This window comes from Saccopteryx bilineata, chromosome 6 (genome assembly GCF_036850765.1).
Source record: "Saccopteryx bilineata isolate mSacBil1 chromosome 6, mSacBil1_pri_phased_curated, whole genome shotgun sequence".
NCBI classification, from domain to species: Eukaryota; Metazoa; Chordata; class Mammalia; order Chiroptera; family Emballonuridae; genus Saccopteryx; species Saccopteryx bilineata.
In genome coordinates, this window is record NC_089495.1 from 117,105,343 (window position 1) to 117,129,642 (window position 24,300).

At 39.4% G+C, this 24,300-nt stretch overlaps 1 protein-coding gene across 5 annotated transcripts in view; it reads left to right on the forward strand.

Annotated features, from left to right (window-relative positions):
- NBEA (neurobeachin) overlaps window positions 1-24,300 on the forward strand; it is a 740,071-nt gene that overhangs the window by 627,632 nt on the left and 88,139 nt on the right. For all 5 annotated transcript variants that reach the window (XM_066236595.1, XM_066236597.1, XM_066236598.1 and 2 more), the window contains one exon: window positions 16,837-16,956. In XM_066236595.1, coding sequence (XP_066092692.1) covers window positions 16,837-16,956 — 120 coding nt within the window. The remainder of the gene's footprint in view (window positions 1-16,836; window positions 16,957-24,300) is intronic.

Sequence of the window (24,300 nt, forward strand, 5' to 3'; positions counted from 1 at the left end):
GTTGAGGAGAAAGTAAACTTACTACAAATACATAGAATGACTATGTTTTAAATAACTTGTAAGTCACTGATAAATGATACACTACAAACAATTTCTGTTACAAAAAGTTTATCAGAATTATGATTATATCAAGTTAAACACAAATTTTATCTTTTTGCATTTCTATCTAATAATCTAAACCAGCATAAGAAGTTTAAGAAATTTAGATTAAATAGTTTATAAGAAAACAAACCCAAATATATTTAATAAAACAAACTCTGACCCTAGCTGGGGAGTTCAGTTGGTTAGGCTGTTACCTGATCGGCCACCAAGATCAGGGAGCTCCATCCCTGGACAGGGCACACACAAGAATCAACACATAGGTGCACCAGTCAGTAGAACAAGTCAGTGTTTCTCTCTCTTCCTCTCTCCCTCTCTCTCTCTCTCTCTCTCTCTCTCTGAAATCAATAAAAAATTAAATAGATAAATAGATAAACAACTCAGTAACTGTAAACTAAAGAAAAAGACAGGACTTTCTTCAAAACTTTCTTTTATAGACCGAAGTTGCTTGTCTAATTTCAAAAATTAACCTTAATTTTGTGAACTTGGGTTTTTTGTAAGTTTTTCTTTTTTTTACAAAAATGAGCAAGTAGTTTCTTAAGAAATATTTTTTAACTCTAGCACTTCTAAAATATAAGAAGTTTGACTTACTGTCTGTTAATTTAGGAGGAATATTAAATTTATATAAGTGCCTTTTTACCACTATAAACCAATTCAAACAGAACGGCTGTTATTTATGGGTTGTAATAATGTATTAATACTCCCTGGACGTAGGAAAATACCTCACACTGACAAAAGAGGTGAAGGCTTTTCTGAATTACACACACACACAGACACACACACACACATACACACACAATTTATAGCTTCTATCCTGCGGTTTCAGCCACGGGTTAAAACAAAACATAGAAACACAAAAATTTGCCAGTCAAGATCTCCAAGAACTGGTGTCCTTTATAATGGACATAAAATACATTTTTATTTAATTTAGGTTTACAGATAGGCAGGCAGGAAAACAAAATGACTAATAAATTAGATTCTCTGATCACCAAATGGTCAGACCATGAAACCAAACTCAATCGTTACTGCCACCAGTGGGAAATTCCTTATTAGCTGGGCGTGTTGTAAATGTTAGAACAAAAAATCAGCAAAGGAGGTTAAAAAGAAAAAAAGAAAACAGAAAACCTAGAAAAAAATGTCAGTAAAGCTAAAGTTCTCTTTGCTGCTTAGGATCACTCTGGAAGCCAAGAGGAAATGTGTCTGGACTTCAGGTAGAGACCCAGGAGACATGGTCGTACCCAGCACAGTCTGGTGGACTGCATCGAGGTGGTGCACAGGACATCTCAGATGTCAGAGAGGGTAGTTTCGGAAAACTTGAAACCTGAGAGGCTTTTTCATATCACCTCATGTCCCACCAAGGACAATCATTACTAAGCCTCTGCCGGGGGGGAGACTAAGACACCTCTCTGAGGTATGTTGGGGATTAAAAAATAAGTCAGGCACTACTTCTGAAAAGTAAAACATTATCAAGGATGGTGTTCTGAGAATTAAATGAGGAAAAAATATATATGATAGTATTTTGAAGTATATAAAGTGATATTCAATGGTTTTAAGTGTGAATCCATAAAAGTACTTACTATGAACAGCTTGATTTCAGTTCTATTTCTGATAAGCTAACTACTTCCTCAAATAATAAAGCATAATTTAACCTAAGGGAATACTAATTTGAATTTATGCAAGGTCATGGCAAAAATGCTGTGCACATGTGTTTCTTACACATGCCCTTTTATTACTGCCCATAGTGATGCTAAGGACACAGATATTATGCAAACCACTTATGTCATTTAAAGTTTCGAGTATCCACATTTAAGAATAAAAAAGAAACAGGTGAAATTAATTTTCATAAATATTTGTTAGCCCAGTATATACAAAATGTTATAATATCAATATAGAACCAATAAAAATTTATTAATGAGATGTTTTACGTTTTTGGTTGTCTTTGAAATCCAGAATTTATTTTAAATTTATAGCACTTTCAGTTCTCAGTAGCTACATGTGGCTAGTCACTTCTGTAGAGGACAGAGCAGGTTTATCGGATTGCTCTCATGGTGACTTGTTTAGCCAACACGTCGTCCTGTGTCATGCTATTAGAAATAGAAGTCTTGTGGTCTAATAGCTTACTGTTTAACCTAATAGCCCAGCAGTTATAGTTTTTTCACTCTCATCCCAATAGGGGTTTATAAAGTAGCAAATGCATTAAAATTCATATCACTAAAAATTTGCTCAAGAAAACAAAAGTAAAGTATCTATCTGTTCTTTACCTTTCCAGCATTTTAGACCTAAAGTCTTTAAACTCATTATTAGTTTCCATCAATATATTTAGTATGACAATGATTATGATTGCTTTAAAATGCTAATTAACTTCATACTGCATTACTTGAAATTAAAAATACTATTTTAGACAGTGTAGTCATTGTCTAAATTCATGACTGAAGACTTTTTTTGCTTGATGCCATGGGGCAAATAAATGATGAATGAAGTATTTTAGCAGAGTTTGGAGTTTCTTCAGATATTAACTATAAAAGGACACTTTTTACTTGGAATGTTTTTACTTTAAATCTTACCCTTAACATATATAGAGAGAAGTAATTAAATTTTACTCTCTGACCTTTACATCTCTCAATAACCAGTGCATCTTCTGAATGCAATATATTCAACCGACCTATTTAAAAGTCACCATCAAACATTTAATCATAATTCTTAGGAAGTTACATAGATTTTGCAATGAGTTAATTTATAAATTAGTTGTTTAAAATTTAGGACTTTCTTTATAAATTATGGATTGCTTTGAAAGCTTATCCAAGACCCTGTTTAACCCATAATATATTTTAAAATATATATATTTGTAGTGAAGAAAATAATTAGACACACTTTTGTAAGTGTTGCAATTAAAAAACAAAAGATAGGCCTGACCAGTGGATAAAGCATCGACCTGGAAATGCTGAGGTCGCCGGTTCGAAACCCTGGGCTTGCCTGGTCAAGGCACATATGGGAGTTGATGCTTCCAGCTCCTCCCCCCTGTCTCTCTCTCCTCTCTCTCCCCCTCTCTCTCCTCTCTAAAATGAATAAATAAAATGAAATAAAAAATAAAACTAAAAAAAAAAAACAAAAAAAAACAAAAGATAATGCTGCTGAATAAAATACTGTTGTCATGTTTATCTTGAATACTAAAGCTTGAAGATAATGCATATTTACTTAGAGGAAGATGAGGAAATCTTAACCAAGAGCATGGTGTCTAATAGGTACATAGGTTAATGCAGTGGTCCTCAACCTTTTTTGGGCCACGGACCGGTTTAATGTCAGAAAATACTTTCACGGACCGGCCTTTAGGGTGGGACGGATAAATGTATCACGTGACTGAGACAAGCGTCAAGAGTGAGTCTTAGACAGATGTAACAGAGGGAATCTGGTCATTTTTAAAAAATAAAACATCGTTCAGATTTAAATATAATTAAAATGGAAATAATTTAAGTTATTTATTCTTTCTCTGCAGACTGATACCAAATGACCCACAGACCGGTACTGGTCCAGGGGTTGGGGACCACTGGGTTAATTAATAAAGACTTATAGATTCTAAGATACTTCTGGGTCCTTTCAAAAGCAAGGGGAAAAAAATAAACTTCCAAAGTTAAACAGAGCACACCCCACCCAGAACTTGATCTTGAACTTTCTCAGCTATAAGATAGGAGTAACTGTATCTACTATTAATAGGATAATAGTGAGGATTGAGTTAACTGTGATAATACAGTGCCGACCACATAAACGTGTTCAGTAACTCTTAGTCCCCTTCCTTTTAGTACTGATTATGTTTAGACCGATTCAAACATACACTTTTTCTCTGATGCAGTCATATCCCAAGTAACACCGATTACCCATGAATGGGTTTTGTCTCAAATGATGTGAAAAGAAGGAAAGTACAAGGGGAGAGGGACTTAAGAAAAGTCCCTCTTATGAGATGATTGAGCAAAAGTCATGTAAGACAGAAGAATAAACAAGTTGGCTGAAGAGAAGAGGAGTAGAGCACAGAGTGAGATTGCTCAGGATGGAACTTGAGTCATAATCACTGAAAGGTCAATGTCCTCGCAGGGCACTGAAGTTATGATGGAACTCAGTGCCATGGGTACTTACCAGGGCAAGGCAAGTCCATTTCATTTTCTAGCACTGGGAAGGTTTGGAAGACACGCAGTGGGTGTAATTAGGAGAAGAAAGCCTGCCTTCAGCCATTCATATCACAGGACCCTAACCTAAAGTTTATAAAGCCCAACAAGTGCCAGTATTTTAATTTCTGAAATTTCTAGTTAATATTTATTCATTTTGTACATATTATTTCCCAAGCCAAAAAGCTTTTTTAGTGTGATAACAAATTATCTAAGATGGTGATGTACACAGAGAAAATGGTTCAACCACAGTGTGTTAGGTGAAGACAAGAAAAGTTCCTGAAGCTCAGTATGGCTTCTGATCCTCTACATTAGTCAAGAATGAATCACATGAAAAAGAAGGGCTTCGACCTGTGCCTTGCAGGTAGTAGGGAAACGCGTGGGAAAAGGTCATCTCCGTGGTAATCAGAGCCTGAAAAATCAATACCCACTTATAAACAAATAGGTTATCAATTTCTATTAGGACTCCACCAGTTTAACAGCTGGAGGCCTTCAGGAATAATGAGAATTATGTGCCAGTAATAGAGTATTTGACCCTAAAACAGTTGTTAATCAGATCTTTTTAAAAGCTACTTAAAACAATGAATGTGGAATGCTTTTAGGTACCACTGGATTTATAAACTTTATGACCAAAATAAATATAATTCTTCAATATCTGATTTATTTTCACTATGCCCATCTGTGCTATTCTTAACATGTCTTGTTATAAGTTGAAAACAGAAAGAGTCATTTAGTTTGGGATAGACATTAGGCTTTTTTTTTTTTAATTTATTGTGTTGACATGAGATCAGCTTTTAATAGTTGAGGATAAGAAGTAAGGCTTTACAGCCTGACCAGGCAGTGGCACAGTAGATAGAGTGTCGGACTGGGACGCAGAGCACCCAGGTTTGAAACCCCGAGGTCACAGGCTTGAGCACAGGGTCGCTGGCTTGAGTGTGGGATTATAGACATGACCCCATGGTCGCTGGCTTGAAGCCCAAGGTTGCTGGCTTGAGCTCGCTCTGCTGTAGCCCCCTGGTCAAGGCACATATGAGAAAGCAGTCAATGAACAACTAAGGAGCCACAACAAAAAACTAATGCTTCTCATCTCTCCCTTCTTGCCTGTCTGTCCCTATCTGTCTCTCTGTCTCTGTTACATACACAAAAAAGAAGGCTTTACATATATGAATGGGTCCTCACTCACATTGTTTAATAGCTTAAGAATTACTGAGGTATGTCTGATTTCTCTAGATTAATCTCTGTCTACTATCTGAAGATACACACAAAAACAGATAAAATCACCATCCTAGAAAAATAAAGAAGTAGATAAAGAACATACAACTTTTTGGTCAAACTAGTGGTTGAGTACTAATGAGAAAAATTTTATCTGATTCTTACCCAGACATACCCCATCTTCCAACAGAGTCCCATATGTTTAGTTATGTTCAACAAACATGTTTTAAACACTGAGCCAAGTGCTATGCTCTAAGAATTCAGAGATGAGTAACACTTGAGAAACCAATAGTCTGGTAGGGTTGTCTAGTGAAATGTCAGTTTGGGGCTGAGACTTGACACAGTGCATAAAGCTCGTAGTCATTTTTATAACTGTGTCAGGTAAACTACTTCACACTTTCTCAATATCATGTAATTTTATTTAATTCCCATAATGACCCCCAAGGTATTGTCATTCCAAATCAACGTACATGAAGGAAATGAGATGCTAAGTACAACTACTTGAGGTTAAGTACCTTGCTTAAGAGAGGCAAGTGGCTCTACCAGTATTCTGTTTTTAAATTAATTTTAATTTATTGTGTTAACATGGATTCAAGTGATCCACTCAATATAATACCCTCACCACCCACCCCTATGTCCCCCATTACACCCCCTCCCTCTAACTCCTTTCCCCCTTTCCTCTGGGATTTGCTGTCCTGTTATCTGTATCTCTGTGTTATATGTTTATAATTTCACTAGCCCCTTCACCTTCTCTGATCCCACCCCTCATCTTCCTTTCCTCTGACAGCTGTCCCTCTGCTCCCTGTGACCCCGCCTCTGCCTCTATTCCGTTCCTCAGTTCACTTTGTTCATTAGATTCCACATATAAGTGAGATCATGTGATATTTGTCTTTCTCTGTCTGGCTTATATCACTTAGCATAATAATCTCCAGGTCCATCCATGCCATTGCAAAAGGTAAGATTTCCTTATTTTTCATGACCATGTAGTATTTCATTGTATATATGTACCACACCTTTTTGATTCACGCATCCACTGACGGACACTTGGGCTGTTACCAGATCTTGGCTATTGTAAAGAATGCTGCAAAAAAAATGGCAGTGCATATCTTCTTTTGAGTTAGTGATTTTGTATTTTTAAGATATATTCCTAAAAGTGGGTAGCTGGGTCAAAAGGCAGTTTCATTTTTAATTTTTTGGAAAAACACCATACTGTTTTCCACAGTGGTTACACAAGTCTGCATTCCCACCAGCAGTGCAGGAGGGTTCCCTTTTTTCCACAACCTCGCCAGCACTTACTGTGAGTTGATTTGTTAATGAGCACCATTCTGACATGTATGAGGTGGTATCTCATTGTGGTTTTAATTCGCATTACTCTGATAATTAGTGACATTGAACATTCTTTCATATTCATATTGACCATCTGTATGACCTCTTTGGAGAAGTATCTATTCAGTTCTTTAGCCCATTTTTAAATTTTTATTTATTTATTTTATATTTTTCTGAAGTGAGAAGCAGGGAAGCAGAGAAACAGACTCCCATCTGTACCCGACTGGGATCCACCCAGCAAGCCTACTAGGGGGCAATGCTCTGCGCATATGGGGCATTGCTCCATTGCAACCGGAGCCATTTTAGCGCCTGAGGTGGAGGCTATGGAACCATCCTCAGCGCCCAGGCCAACTTTGATCCAGTGGAGCCTTGGCTGCGGGAAGGGAAGAGAGAGATAGAGAGAAAGGAGAGGAGGAAGAAGGAAGAAGTAGATGGGTGCTTTTCCTATGTGCCCTGACTGTGAATTGTACCTGGGACTTCCACACACGGGGCTGATGCTCTACCGCTAAGCCAACCAGCCAGGGCCCCTTTGCCCATTTTTTAATTGGATTGTTTACCTTCCTGGTGTTGAGTTTTAGAAGTTCTTTATAAATTTTGGTTATTAACCCTTTATCAGACATATTGGTGAATATGTTCTTCTATTGTGTGAGTTGTCTTTTCATCTTGTTAATGGTGTCTTTTGCAGTGCAAAAGCTTTTTAGTTTGATATAGTCCCATTTGTTTATTTTGTCTTATATTTCACTTGCCCATGGAGATAAGTTAGCAAAAATATTGCTATAAGAGATATTGGAGAATTTACTGCCAGTGTTTTCTTCCAAGATGTTTATGGTTTTGTGACTTACATTTAAATCTTTTATTCATTTTGAGTTTATTTTTGTGAATTGTGTAAGTTGGTGGTCTAGTTTCATTATTTTCTGTGTATCCAATTTTCCCAACATCATTTATTAAAGAGGCTCTCTGTACTCCATTGTATGCTCTTACCTCCTTTGTGAAATATCAGTTTACCATAAAGGTGTGGGTTTATTTCTGGGTTTTCTGTTCTGTTGCATTGATCTGTATGCTTGTTCTATGCTAATATCAACCTGTTTTGATTACAATGCCTTATAGTATAACTTGATATCAAAAAATGTGATACCTCCCACTTTATTCTTCATTTTCAAAATTGCTGAGGCTTTTCGTGTTCTTTTTTGGTTCCATATAAATTTTTGGAATATTTGTTCTATATCTTTGAAGTATGCCATTGGTATTTTAATAGGAATTGTATTGAATCTATAGATTGCTTTGGGTAATATAGACATTTTAATGATGTTTATTCTTCCTATCCATGAACATGGTATATACTTCCACTTGTTTGTATCTTCCTTGATTTCTTTTTTCAATGTCATAATTTTTCAAATACAAGTCTTTTACCTCCTTAGATAAATTTACTTCTAGGGACATTTTTTTGTTGTTGCAATAGTGAAGGGGATTGTTTCCTTCATTCTTTTTCAGACAGTTTATTATTGGTGTATGAAAATGCCACTAATTTCTGAATATTAATTTTATATTCTGCAACTTTGCCAAATTCATTTATCAGATCTCGTAGTTTTTTGACTGAGACATTAGGGTTTTCTATGTACAGTATCATGTCATCAGCAAATAATGATAGTTTTACTTATTTTCCAATTTGGATGCCTTTTATTTCTTCTTGTTGTCTGATTGCTGTGGCTTGGACTTCCAGAACTATGTTAAATAAGAGTGGTGAAAGGGGGCACCCCATCCTTGTTCCTGATCTTAAGGGGATTGCTTTTAATTTTTGCCCATTGAGTATGATGTTGGCTTTCAGTTTGTCATAGGTGGCCTTTATTATGTTGAGGTATGTTCCTTATATTCCCACTTTGCTGAGAGTTTTGATCATAAATGGGTGCTGGATTTTATCAAATGCTTTTTCTGCATCAATTGATATATTCTGCCTTTTGTTTATGTGATGAATCACATTGATTGATTTGCAAATGTTGTACCAGCCTGTCTCCCCAGAATAAATCCCACTTGGTCATGATGTATGATTTTTTTAATATATTGCTGGAATCAGTTTGCTCATATTTCCATGACAATTTTAGCATCTAAGTTCATCAGGGATATTGGCCTATAGTTTTCTTTCTTTGTAGTGTCTTTAGCTGGTTTTGGAATGAGGATAATGCTTGCCTCATAAAAGGAGCTTGGAAGTCTTCCCTCCTCTTGAAATTTTTGAAATAGCTTCAGGATATGCTTTGGTTCTTCTTTGAATGTTTGGTAAAATTCTCCTGTGAAACCATCTGGTCCAGCACTTTTATTTGCTGGGAGTTTTTTGATAACTGTTTCAATTTCATTTGTTGTAATCAGTCTCCTTAGGTTTTCTGATTCTTCCAGATTGAGTTTTGGATGATTGTATGTTTTTAGGAATTTATCTATTTCACCTAAGTTGTCCAATTTTTTACATATAAATCTTCTTAGTATTTTCTTACCATGCTTTGTATTTCTGCAGTGTCAGGTGTACTTCTCCTTTCATTTCTAATTTCATTTATTTGAGTCCTTTCTCTTTTTTCTTTTTCTTTTTTTCCTCTCTTTTTTCTTGATGAGTGTGGTTAAAGGTTCGTCAATCTTGTTTACCTTTTCAAAGAACCAGCTCTTGGTTTCATTGATCTTTTGTATTGTTTTATTAGTCTCTATGTCTTTTATTTCCACTCTGGTCTTTATTATTTATTTCCTACTTCCTCTGGGATTTATTTGTTGTTCTTTTTCTAGGTCTTTTATATGCAGGGTTAAGTTGTTTATTTGGACTTTTTCTTCTTAAGGTATGCCTGTAATGTTATGAACTTCTCTCTCAGGACTGCTTTTCCTGTGTCCCATAAATGTTGAGTTGTTGTATGTTTATTTTCAATTTTTTCAAGGAAATTTTTTATTTCTTCCTTAATCTTGTTGTTAACCCATTTGTTATTTAATAACATGGTATTTAGCCTCCAAGTGTTTGAATGTCTTTCAGTTTTTCTATTGTAGTTGATTTCTAGTTTTATGCCATTGTGATAAGAGAAGATGCTTGATATGATTTCAGTCTTCTTAAATTTATTGAGACTTGTTTTGTGTCCTAACATGTGGTCTATTCTAGAGAATGGACCATGAGCACTTGAAAAGAATGTATATTCTGCTGCTTTGGGGTGAAAGGTTCTGAAGATGTCAATTAAATGTAGTTGATCTAGTGCCATGTTCAATAAACTTATTAGTCAACAGAGCCAAATATCAACAGTACAGCGATTGAAATTTATTTTGAGAGCCAAATTTTTTAACCTTAAACTATATAGGTAGGTACATTGTTACTAACTTAATTATGGACTCCTAAATTGACCAAAGAGCCGCATTCAAAGGACAAAAGATCCGCTTGTGACTCGTGAGCCGCAGTTTGCCAACCACTGATCTAGTGTGTTATTTAAGGCTGCTGTTTCTTTGTTAATTTTTCTGTCTGGAGGATCTTTCCAGTGATGTTAGTGGGGTATTGGAATCCCCTTCTGTAAATCTCGCCCTTTATGTTCATCAGAATCTGCTTTATATATTTAAATGCTCCTATATTAGGTGCATAAATATTTACAATGTTTATATCCTCCTGTTGGATTGTTCCCTTTATCATTATGTAGTGACCTTCTTTATCCCTACTAAAGCCTTTGTTTTAATGTTTATTTTTTCAGATATACGTATTGCTAATCTAGCTTCTTTTTCATTTCCATTTGCATGAAATACTTTTTTTCATTCCTTCAGTTTCAGTCTGTGTGCATCTTTTTTTTTTAAGGTGTGTCTCTTGTAGACAGCATATGTATGGGTCCTATTTTCTTGTCCATGTAGCTACCCTATGTCTTTTAATTGAGTATTTAATCCATTTACGTTTAAGGTTATTATTGATATGTACTTATTTATTGCCATTTTATTCTTTAATTCTACAATCCTTTTTATCTCAATTTCTCTTTCTTTTCCTCTGCTCTTTTTACAGCAGGTCAAATAACATATCTTGCAGTATTGGTTTGGTTGAAATGAATTCCTTGACTCCTTTTTTTTCTGGGAAGCTTTTTATTTCTCCTTCAATTTTAAATGATAGCCTTGTTGGATAAAGTAGACTTGGTTGTAGGTTCTTGTTTTCCATCACTTTGAATAATCTGGCCTCAAGTGTTTCCATTGAGAAGTCAGATGTCATCCTTATGGGGGCTTCTCTGTAGGTAATTAACTGCTTTTCTTTTGCAGCTTTCAGTATTCTTCCTTTGTCTTTTAACTTTTGCATTTTACTTATGTGTCTTGGTGTAGGCCTCCTTGAGTTCCTGTTTAATAGGACTCTCTGTCCTTCTTGAACTTGTGTGACTTTTTCCTTCATTAATTTAGGGAAATTTTCAGCTATGATTTCTTCAAACAGGTTCTCTGTCCCTTGTTTGTTCTCTTCTCCTTCAGGAACCCCTATGATGCGGATGTTGTTTCTCTTCATGTTTTCACTGAAGTCACTTAGAGTTTCCTCCATCTTTTTGCGCCTTTTTTGTTTTGCTGCTCTACTTCTGTGCTTATGTTTATCTTGTCTTCTAAATCACTGATTGGATCCTCTGCTTCACCCAGCCTGCTGTTGATTCTTTTTAGTACAGTCTTCATTTCTGATATTGTATTTGTCATTTCTGACTGGTTCTTCTTTATGATTTCAGTGTTCTTTTTGATGCTTGTTATACCTTTATTTAGGTGCTCATTATGTCCATGCATTGTTGCTCTAAGATCCTGGAGCATCCTAAAAATCATTATTTTAAACTCTGCATCTGGTAGTTTAGTTACTTCCATTTCATTTAGTTCTTTTTCTAGGATTTCTCTTGTTGTTTATTTATTATGGTAGCATTTCTTTGCCCATTTTGTCTGTATATTAGGTAGTGCTGTCTGACTTTGAAATTTTTGTGGTGTCTTTATGAGGAAGATGGGCTCTGTGGTACTGCCCTCCAGGCCACTTGTTTTTCTTGTTTTAGGAATGCTTCTTGAGGGTATTATTTTTTTCTCCTGTTGTATGTGAGTATTGAATGCTATTGGTCCTTTTGTGGGTGCGGTTAATCTTTCAGGCTGGCTGGCTCCAAGGGCAGTGTCATGTTAGACGTATTTATTCTCCACTGTGTCTGGTGCCTGCTAGACTACTCCTTTGAGCGTGCTGCTTATGTAGTTAGCTGAGTCCAGGATTGGTGCTCTCTGCCACCCACTATTAATTTTGTTGTTTCTAGATCTTCTTGGGTTGGCATCAGCTGTTGTTTGTAACTTGCTGTGGCCTACCTGTTTGCATCTACTGCTCTTCTTGCTGTTTGTGTCTTTGTTTTTTGTGCCTTGGTAGTATGGGAGGGGCCAACCTGTCTATAAGAATCAGCTTCCTCCTGTTTAGAGATGACAACAGCTATGTAAAAGCCCCAAACTCTGTAAGATTTGCCTCCACCTTTCAGCTGATCCACCTCCTCTTGCACCTACTTGGTCTTCCCATAGATTCTTCTGTAGAAATACTGTAGTGTGGGCTCAGACTGGCCTCACTCAACCAACACCTCTGTAGGTTGCAAGCTTGTTAGGTTAAGGCAGCTGAGGTTGGGAATGCAACATTAGTGGGACCCCCTACTTTAGAGGTCTCTTGGTCAGGAGCTCAGTACAGGGAGTGTGTCCCCTACTCCAGAGCCTAATCCCTCCGCCACTGCTGGATACTCAAATGTTATTTCTCCCCAACGAGGTAAGCAGCAGGTTCATATCAAGTGGGGCTGAGAGTCCCCTCTGTAGAAGTTCTAACACCTGGTAAGAATGAGGTGTCAGGGAGACAGACTGAGGGAATCCTCTCCTGGGCTTACTGTGCCCCCCCTAGAAAATGGCTAAACGCCTCGACCAGATCCAACATAGGCTCACAGGGACTCATACTGTAAATGTCCATGCTCCAAGCCTCTTTCCCTTCCCCCTGTAGATTCTAGCCCAGCAGGGCAGGATATCCAACACCCAGGCCGCCTAACTGTGAAACTCTACTCTATCCAATGCACATGAACTACTGTGCCAGTTTTGATTACAGAGTGCAGAATTCACCTTAGATGGTCCAAGCATGAGGAGCCCTTCTTTATGATACCCCACTATAAGGCTTGTTGGATCCTGAACAGTTGCTCTCTAAAGAGGCCACTGGATGTGCCAGCCCTGGGCCTCCCTTGTAGGAATCCGGCACAGACAAGTGGGAGACACTTCCCTTGATTGGTTCTTAGCAACCTTCTTGGAGCTACAAGCGATCCAGAGTTTGTGGCTGCCTCTGCTGGGCCCAGGTGCTCATGGAAATACCAAGATGAACACTTAGGCTGGCTTTTACTGGGCCTGGGGGAAGATCCGCTTAAAAGGCCAACGTTCCCTCAGTCTTATGTCCTGCAGCCTTTGTCTGCTGGCTACTTGTTGGGCTCAGCCACTGAAAAAACCTGTGGTAGAGTCTAGAACCTGTGACAATTCAGGGATTAGGAAGAGTGGTGGGTATGTCTCCACCCCTTTGCCCCAGGTGTCAGTCTGTTCATACTTTTTCAACAGACCTCAGTAGGGTGTGGCCCCAGGAGTCTGGTGGATGTGGTCACTGAAACTCCAGAGGTGTGGTCTGCCCACACTTCAGACAGTTTCTACTGTCTTCTGTGTAGCAGAAGTACCCGCCATAGACTCAGGAGCGTTTGAGGAAAAGCTCCGGCCTCAACACCAGAAAACTGTGTCACTGACGTGCCCCCTGCTTCCTAACTTCTCAGCACTACCCAGACTCCATGACTGGGGCAAGAGAGACTCCCAAGGGTGGAGCATTTGCTTTCCCCCAAGCTGATGCCACTCAGAGGGTATTGCTCCACCAAGAAAGATAGCAACTGCAGTATTGGGGAATGACTCAGCACAGGTGTTCTAGTGGTTGTTCCCCACAGTGTCTCTCCCTGGGCCTCCAACTTTACACTCTCCTTATGCAACTCTAGCCCTCTTAGCTCTCCCTCCACCAGAGCCCCGGGTAGGTGTCTGTGAACAAGATTTTCTGCATGGACCCTTTAAGACAGAGCCTGTGTCTCTGAGAGCTCTGTCTCTTTCTCACAGACAGAAACCCTAGCTCTTTTCACTGTCAAATGCTATCTGGGTGCCTCGTCTAGGCTCTGGGGCCCTCGGCTTGGGCTCCAGGCCTGGGGCTGAGGACCCAAATCTCTCCGGTTGACCCTCTCCAGAGTGAGATCCCTCTGGACACCCCACCACCACTCATTCCCGGGAGCACGGCAGCCCTTTCCTGGTCTCCGCCCTTCCTACCAGTCTCGGTGTGGCTTATTCTGTGATCCTTGCTTATAGAATCCTCTTTATTTAGTCCAAAGTTGGTTTTTCAAGATGATTGTTCTTAAATTTATGGTAAGTTGTAATCCAGTTTGGTCCTGGGAGGTGGCAGTTGGAATGTCCACCTACTTCGTTGCCGTCTTGGAATCTCCACCATTATTAACACTTAGATCTGTTGCATTTCATTTGATTTACTATCACCACTTCTAGAATTTTTATATCCCACTTTCATAATTTGGTGATGAGATATACTGCATTAGCAACCTTAAATTTAATAGTGAATTAAAACTCGACAAAGCAAATTAATTAGTGAAAGACATCTCATCATTTTTTTCTTTGCTTATTTAATTTTGGTGATACCTATTTGTCTCTCATCTCATTTAAAATCTTAACTCTCAATGTGAACTTCCTGAATATGTATCTGAATTTCAGATGAGTCAATAATACCCCCTCACCTATATATTGTTATATCAGTCTTCATCTTTTCTCTTTCATAATACTCTTCTGTCATTTAACAGTGATTGTGAAATATTAGTGATACATTACAAAATTATAAAATTACTGACATCCAGCCACACTAAATCATAGTAACTATAAACTATACTCTAAAGATAGCCAGGAAGATGAGTTTCTGTTGCCTGACAGCTGGACCTTAAGGCTGGTGGCAGAAAGAGGACTTGGAAGGAACAAAGTCATGTTTTCTGGATATAGGAGATTGACAAGATTAGATATTGAAGATAAAAATTTTAATATTTAAGAATGATTTCTTAGCATTATTGAATCTAGATGTGACATGTCCTTCATCCTAGACTTGAGTGAATAATTGAACTGTGAAACAGAAAATATATATTTGTCTTTGTCATAGTTAACTAAGAAATCTTCAGTAAGAATGAAAGTTATTTAATCTTTTCAAATTTGAAAGCAAATTTAATGCCATCAGCAACAACATCTCTCTCCCAACATAACTATTGGAGAAATCATTAATAGTATCTGCATTAGGACCTTCTTATGAAGCTATTCATTGGTTCCCAGCTGTGGGAACATGTTATGGGTGACAGACAGACATCATAAGCTAACTGTCACAGAGTAAGAGAAGGTCTAGAGCAGTGGTTCCCAACCCCCGGGCCGCGGACCGGTAACAGTTTGTGGGCCATTTGGTACTGGTCCGCAGAGAAAGAATAAATAACTTACATTATTTTTGTTTTATTTATATTTAAGTCTGAATTATGTTTTATTTTAAAAAAATGACCAGATTCCCTCTGTTACATCCGTCTAAGACTCACTCTTGACGCTTGTCTCAGTCACGTGATACATTTTTCCGTCCCACTCTAAAGGCCGGTCCGTGAAAAGATTTTCTGACATTAAACTGGTCTGTGGCCCAAAAAAGGTTGGGGACCATTGGTCTAGAGTATTTGCCTTTGCCTTCATTCATTCCTTCAGTAGATTACACACTGAGCAACTTCTAGTACCAGGAGTTGTTCCAAGTGATGGAGATAGAACAGTGAATGAGATAGATTCATGTTGTGGGGAAGATAGGATAAAAACCAGCTACAAAACAGTGTGGCCAATGCTTCTGAGGCCAGTGTGTCTGAGGAAATACAGGTTGCTATTGTACCATACTAGAGAGCTTGGCAAGTCCAAGAAAGTCTTTTGGAGAAAATGCTATGTTAGATGAGATTTAAAGGATAAAAAGAACTTAGCAAGGTAATGCTGGTGAGGAAGAAAGGTAAGTTTGTGCCAGGCAGAGGGAATATCATTAACAAAGGATAAAGAATGAGAGCAGTGTGGCAAGACCTTAGGGTGTCTAGAAGAGAATGATGAGAGGAAAAAATCAAGCATGTCCCAGATAATTCAGGTGCTTTTTGTTTTCTTTTTTAGATGAGAGAATAGGAGATAGTGAGGCAGACTCCTGCATACACCCTGACTGGGACCCACCTGGTAAACCCCATCTGGGGCTGATGTTCAAGTACTGAGCTACTTTTAGTGCCTGAGTGATACACTCCAATGGAGCTATCCTCTGCACCCAGGGCCACTTTTGAACCAATCAAGCCATTGGCTGTAGCAGGGAAAGAGGGAGAGAGGGAGGAGAGGAAGCAAGGGAGAAACAGATGGTCGTTTCTCATGTGTGCCCTGACCAAGAATCAAACCTAGCATATCCATACACCAGGCCAATGCTCTATCTACTGAGCCACTAACCAAGGCCCATGGAAGGACTCTAAGCAGGGATTTGTATTTTGAAATGATCAGACCATAATGTGGTGCAATAACTTTAGTAGACTTTGATGGATAATCAAGACGGACATTCCCTACCTAGCTCCACATTGTCATGACCAAGTGCTGGAGTGATTCTTCTATTGCAGAGTTACTACATATGGTTTTAGCTATGAGAAAGAAAGTCTGAGTTGTAAATGGAGAACAGTGCAAAATCAATGATCAGAAAATCACACAGCACTACAACTCTGTCATTTTAAGGATCAGGAGACTGTAGTCCAAGTAGCACAATGGGCTTCCAAGGTTGCAGAGTGACAGGTGACTGACCCGGTCAAGGCCAGTGCAGCACCTCCTAATCCTTGGCGTGGGCATCTTTCTAGGACCCTGGACTGTGTCCACCTCAAAAGAGTATCAGAGAAAGTCATGTATTACAGAGCACTGAGGGCAGCTGTGTTCAGAAGAGTCACATTTTTGTTTCTTTTCTTTTTTTGTTTTTGTTTTGTTTTATTTTCTTGCTTAGGAACCTTTCACAACATTCTTCCTCAATGCAAACAATGGAAAATTTGACCATCCAGATCGAACCTTCTCATCAGTTGCACGGTCTTGGAGAACTAGCCAGAGAGACACTTCTGACGTGAAGGTAGGCTCTTTTATTTGTTGATAGTAATGTAATTTTAAAATATGTTGAAATCTTTAGTATTTTTAAGTGGGTATATAAGACATTGTATACTGCAGCTTTATTCCATCATATTTTAAAATTATGTGGTACATCTAACATAAAAGGAAACAAAAGCAAATCATTTTGAGCATCCTAGAAAATGACTCAGGCAGGATTTTTTTATAGTATTCAGTTAAGGTACTTTTATTATTAAAAAAAAATTCCTATCCAGTTTAGATCAAATAATCAGGAGTTGGAAAGAAAAACCCATAAATTGACTTTTCTGCTGTTAATATTTGGCCCATTCCATAAAACACAGCAGGAATTGAATTTGACCTTAATGTGTCATATTGTTATAGCTCGCCCAGCTTTGGGTCTGTGTGGCCTGGGGCAATTAATAAAGCATTAATGACAAGACCCATTTAAAATGTAGGCTCCTCTGCACAGCCTCAGCTTTTACTTGGCTGTGCCCGGGGACACTTGCAACAATACACATTAGATTAAACCAACACACACACACAATATCTAGGAGCAGCAGAGAGCAGAGCAGTTTTACATTTGGTACCACTGAACTATTGTTAATTGCCAAGATTTGTTATTCATTTATATAAGCTTTGTTTAAAAGTGGTTGTATTCAAAACAATAAAATGCATTTGTTTTCTCATTTTTTTTCCTGCTAATATGTGCTTCTTCTCTTCAGCCCTTTTTCTTCAAGGCAGATTTTCTTTCCATCACTGCCATCGTACCGCTGGATGTAAAAATATTATAGTATCATTCCATTTTAGGTCATAAGCCAACAAAAGGCAATGCATTAAAGTCAAAATTGTAATACTGGTGGAACCTTGAAATTTTCTAAATTCATACTTAAGTATATTGACTCAGGTATACAGTAATTTCCTCCTAAAATGTATTGGGTTCAGCAGAGAAGAACGTGTACCAAGAATAGCACTATTTCTACTAACTGTATTAAAACCTAAGCTTTCGATTTTTTTATCCCTAAGCTATAAAACTAATGTATGTGATACAATTGTAAAGAAAGGTTTTTTTTCATTTCTGAACAAACATATCAATGCATTATTTACTGATCTAGATAATCACATAAGAAGGAACTAGAGTGGCATAGATGGTTTTATTCTGTCTCTCTTCATTAACGTCAGCCTCTTCCTGTGGTAATGAGCACAAGCTGTTTGGGGGGGAGCGCTGGGGAGGTGACCTTGCTGCAGAGAGTTCTCCTGAGCTAAAGTAGACCGCTTAGTTTTTACTTTATACTTATGTATTTTTTATTTTTGTCCTCTACTAGTGTCCTGGTAACAATGACATTTGGCTTAGTGAAATTCTTCTTCTAATTTTCCTTAATGCTTTTAAAAGTTGTTATATTACTTTTGAATAGCCATGTAGATGTCAGAAAAGGTAGCTGCCACAGATGTCATTAAGGTGACATAGTGTAAATTAATACAGTTAATGGAGGTGCTCACCACTGACTCACTGACCCATTATGCGCTCTGGAGGAATTAACGAATGCCAGGGCATCAATCTTTAGGAAAAAAGGAAGAAAAGAGACGGCAGCTTTAAAATCTCGCAGTGAATTATATTGGAAAAGTAAAAACGTCTGGGTTGGTTTTGATTTCACTAGGAAGCCATAAAATGGTATGCTCGCTCAGCTAAATATATTACACTGAAATGTCAGATTTGATGCAATAGGTATACAATTATGATAGTGTTAATAGTGGTCCTCTATCATCCTAAGACATACTTTCAAGTCCAATTTCTCAGCAACTTGAACTTGTCATAAGCTAGTAAATTAGAAATTATGTTTGAAGATATTTTCTTATTGATGGGAAGCACATAATACTATTAACGGTGCCATTGGGGTTTTAATAGAGCTGTTAAAATAAACCAGAAATCACATTTACAGATACAAAATGCCCATTATAATATTCATCTTGCCATTTCTCTAATAACATTGGATGTCTTTCCACACCGTTTTTCATTTAGGAAATTTTAAACTATGTTGACTCCCTCCTTACACAGAAGTTGATCAGCAGAAATCTACTGTATTACGGGAAGGGAGTAAGCAGGAGAGCTGCTAGTATATGTGGGCAAGCTACTGCCTAACGTACTCTCTCTGCAGGGGCACCCTTCCAAGTCATAAGAGTGGAATCCGTTCTTTTTGAATCGTTCTGAATAGTTTTCAAGTAGACTTTTGTCCTTGTTATTTAATAACAGCCTTCAACACAGTCATGTGAGGTAGCCATCATTATCTCGATTCTCTAAAGGAGGTTCACAGATATTAAGTGACATGGCAATTAAAAGGAAGCCAGAACTGGCAGTGAGGGCCTTGCGATATTTCCAGCGCTTCATCCACTGTCTGGTCTGCTGCCTTCATTTCTCTGCATGGTCGTGTGGTCATATCCAGTTCCCTTGACTGGTTGAAGTAATTGACCAAACGAGGTATTTACTCACTTATTGCTGTGTAAAATACCACCCCAAAATCTAGTGGCTTAATAAAATCAATGTTCCCTCAGCGTTCTGTGGTCGGACTAGGGCTTATCAGGTGCAACTTGTCTTTGATCTACGTGGAGTCCACTGGGGTGACCCGTCTGTGTGTAGAGAACCCAAGATGGTGCCTTAGTCAGGATGACTAGAGCAGCAGGGAACTGGCTGGTCTTCTCTCTCTTTACACAGTCTTTCCAGGAAGATTGCCACACTTCTTTTGTGGTGGCTTGATATCAAGAGGATTAAAAACAATGGGAACTGAAAAGCCACTTAATGCCTGAGCTTGGAAGTCACACTGTGTTACATCCAGTGTTCTTTTGCTCAATGCAAGTCAGAGGGTCTGAGCAAATTCAGGGAGAATAGGCATGGACCCCGCTGCCCAACAAGAGGGGCAGCAAAGTTACATTCTGGGATAGGAAGGATCGATCGTCACAACTATATTTGGAAACAATCTGCCAACGCCCTCTCCCTGGTCACAGTTCACTTTCCTCTTAGCTGCCAGATGTACTTAACTTGTTCCCACAAGTGTCATTCCATTACTGTGTAGGGCCCCAGACCCAGCGTTTGGTGCTGTTCATCAGGCCCAGGCATAGACCAAGGGCAGAAATCTGAGCTTGGAGACCTGGAAACAGAAGGAAAAATTGTCCCACGCACCCTAGGCACAGGTCAGACAGAAATGGGTGACCCTCAACAGACGCTGTTTAAAAAGGGAGGAAGAGGAGCTTCCTAGCAGTCACCAAGTAGCTTTCTTCACACGCTCCTAATCATAGAAAGCAGAGGCCAAGGCCTTCTTTGCCCAGGTTGGGCTCAGCGACTGAAAATATCTGTGGGCTTCCTATGCATTAAATTGTAGTTCACTTTTAGAAAAGAACTCACTCACAAATCCTTTCCAGTCAAGACTGTCTCTACCTCAGGCTGTGAGTGAGGATGCTGTTTATAGTGCTCTGAAGATTCCTTAAAGCCCTCTGTATAGCTTAGTGGGTTTTACAGGTCACTACTTAAATTTTACAGAGCATGCATCAAGGGGTCTAAAGGCCCACACTTCACCATGTGGCCATAGTCTCCCCTCAGCACTTTAGAGCCAGTCTTCCTCCTGAACCCACTCTTATTTTGAGAATCTGATAAGACCATCCTAGGCCCTTATATTTATCTGAATGCTGCTTCAAAACTCGGCACTTTCTTCCTTAGCTCACAGTCCCTTATCCAGATACCATCACAAGAAACCAGTGGTCATTTTCAGCATTCTACCTCGAAATCTCCTAACCAGAAGCACAGGCTCATTAGATGCTTTATCTATCTTTGAAATCATGGCAGTCTTGTTCACTTTCCCATTGCTCTATAATACGTGTTGCTTTTCTCCTGCATTTAGTAGCAACGTCCTCCCTGAAGGTCCAACTCCACCAACAGCCTCCTCCCCCTGTGCCAGTCTCCACCCACCACTGAATCCCAAAACTAATGCCTCATGCTTAAGTTTCTATCACTTCAGGGCTCCACTCCCGGGCACTAAATTCTGCTGTTATCTACTCTGCATAACAAACCGCCCAAAACTTTGTCTCATACAACAGCAGCTACTTATTTGTTATCATCAGGCAGCTAGCATGACACTCAGTAGAGACTCCTCACCTCTACTGCACGGTGACAGCTGGCGTGGCTTGGCTGGGTCAGAGAAGCCAAGACAGCTTCACTCACATGTCCTGTGTTTCCCCAGCGCTGGCTGCAGCAGCTAGGGACTATCCAGGCATGTCTTGTCTTGATGTGATCTTCCAGCAAGGTAGCCACACCACTGAATGCAGTGGCTCGCTTCTAGAGGATGACAACAGAAGCTTTCAAGGCCCCTTATGTCTTAGACTTCTCAGAAAGCCCATATTCAAAGCCCAAAGCAGTGTCACTTTGAAATAAGCCAGCCCATATTCAAAGAGAGGAGAAATAGACTCCACCTCTTTATTGGGAGCGGTGGTGACATGGCAATGCCAGAGGCACATGGGGTGGAAGGGGTTCTTACAGCAGTTTTTGAATAACTCTACAAGTCACTGATTTAAAACATTTGTACATTCTACTGTGGTTTATACCATTCAATTCAGTTCGATTGTTCATTTAGACAAAAAACAAAATCTAAAGTGCATATAACTTATATAAAAATAATATATCTGATTAGGCTTTGGCCAGTTGGCTCAGTGGTCGAGTGTCGGCATAGCATGTGGATGTCCCAGGTTTGATTCCTGGTCAGGGCACACGTGAGAAGCGACCACCTGCTTCTCCTCCCCTCCCTCTTCTGTCTCTCCCTCCTCTTCCCCTCCTGCAGCCATGGCTCAATTAGAGCAAGTTGGCTCTGGACGCTGAGGATAGCTCTGTGGCCTCTGCCTCGGGCACTGAAAAATTACTTCAGTTGCAATGGAGCAAGGGCCCCAGATGGGCAGAGCATTGTCCCCTAGTGGGCTTGCCAAGTAGATCCCAGTCAGGGAGCATGCGGGAGTCTGTCTCTGCCTCCCTTCCTCTCACTAAATTAAAATTATTTATATATATATATATATATATATATATGTATATACGTATATGTGTGTGTGTGTATACCTGATTAGCCTCTGTAAGTCTGTTTGTATATTTAATAAAAATACTTTAATCATCTGAAAAGTCTTCACAGGTATTATTTCAGACACAAATATCCAGAGACAGAGCTTTTAACTGACCACAGATGTACTTTGATGCTGGATAAATTCTACCATGATACTTTTGGTTTACATCGAGAGAGAGAGAGAGAGAGAGAGAGAGAGAGAGAGAGAGAGAATAGCTTCCCAAATGTACTTTGTGTAAAGCTATGAAATGCATTGTTCACACACATTTTCCCCATTTCACCCTCACATCTACACTGTGGTGAGATGCTATCATCATTACAGTTCTGCATATCAAAAAACTGATTTTTTTCAGGTGGTTAAGACACTTGCCACTATAAGTCTGTATTTTAACTCAGATCTCATTGATTCCAATGCATATAAAGTAGCACTTCCCTGATATAAGAAGGGCCAGTCCCACAACTGCCCACTCACCCAGCCTCCCCGTTAACTTCAACTAACTGACAGCCATGTGGTCATTCTGCTTTAACTAACGCAACTTGAAAATCACGGCCCTCTGCTGAGGATGGCTCTGTGGCCTCTGCCTCAGGTGCTAGAATGGCTCTGGTTGCAACAGAGCGATGCCCCAGATGGGCAAAGCATCGCCCCCTGGTGGGCATGCCGGTGAATCCCAGTGGGGCACAGGTGGGAGACTGACTGCCTCCCCGTTTCCAACTTCAGAAAAATACAAAAAAAAAAATCACGGCCCTCAATATTTTTTCACTATTTCATGCCTGAAATTCAGGATATGATAACTATATAGCCATCATTGATTCATTTTTTCTTCCACAAATGTGTACTGATCACCTAATAGGTCGGGCACCTTCTCGGCAAGTACGTGGTAGCAAGTGAGCAAGATGGATGAGACCCCTGCCATCACAAGGTTTCCCTTACAGCGGGACATGGAGACAGAGAGAAAGAAAATAATAACTGCTATACAGAAAGTAAAACAAAACGAAGTCACATGAGTGACTGGGTTGCTGCTGTGAAAAGTGAAATAGGGACTGGCGGAGCCAGGACCCTGGGTGTAAAGTGCTTTGGTTTGATTTCTGCCTTGACCATTTATCTGTGTCATGGGCATTAGCAAGTTGCCATATCTCTCTGCCCCAGTATTCATGTCTATAGAGAAGAAAGAAAATGCCTACCGATGAGGTTTCTGTGACGATCAAGAGAAATGTGTAAAGCACTTAGAATAGTGCCAAGACATAGTAAAATAGGGGGAAAGGAGCCCTGCTGTTTGAAGACTGAATGAGTGAGGCCATGTGTCAGATGACTCCTGTCTCAGAGCGTCTTCTTGGACCTGACAGTTGAATCTCAGAGATGAAACTCTCTTATTCGTTAGGTTATTTTTTTACTTTTTTATTTTTCTGAAGTGAGAAATGGGGAGGCAGACATACAGACTCCCACATGAACCCGACCGGGATCCACCCAGCAAACCCACTAGGAGGCGATGCTCTGCCCATCTGGGGTATTGCTCCATTGCAACCAGAGCCATTCTAGTACCTGAGGTAGAGGCCATGGAGCCATCCTCAGTGCCCGGGCCAACTTTGCTCCAGTGGAGCCTTGGCTGAGGGAGGGGAAGAGAGAAACAGAGAGAAAGGAGAGGGGGAAGGGTAGAGAAGCAGATGGGCGCTTCTCCTGTGTGCCCTAGCCAGGAATCGAACCTGGAACTTCCACATGCTGGGCTGACACTCTATTGCTAAGCCAACCAGCCAGGGCTTGTTAGGTTATTTTTTTTAAATAATCTTATAAATGTGAATCTAAATTCACATTTACATATTAACTTTTAAATTTAAAATGTCATTTGAAACAGGCTTTAGAAACAAATTTAGTGGCCTTGGACGAATGGCTCGGTTGGTTGGAGCTTTGTCCTGAAGCACAGAGGTTGCCGGTTCGATCCCGACAGGGCACGTGTAGGAACAGATCAATGTTCCTTCTCTCTCTCTCTCTCTCTCTCTCTCTCTCTCTCCCTTCTTTCTATTAAAAAAAAAAAATTGTAAATAAAGAATCAAACTGAGGCATAAATTATGCACCACTCGGCAGCTTCCGCAACTTCCCCCTGGACTTTATGTGACTTGACTGACTCTTCCTTCCCCTTCAGAAAAGAAAAAACCCAAACCTCCTCCGCTTGAGACCTCAGACACTTTAGTCACTTATTGCTCCGGTCTTTTCTAGGAGTCCTGCAAATAAGTCACTCTTCAGGAATGTGTTTGTATTCGCT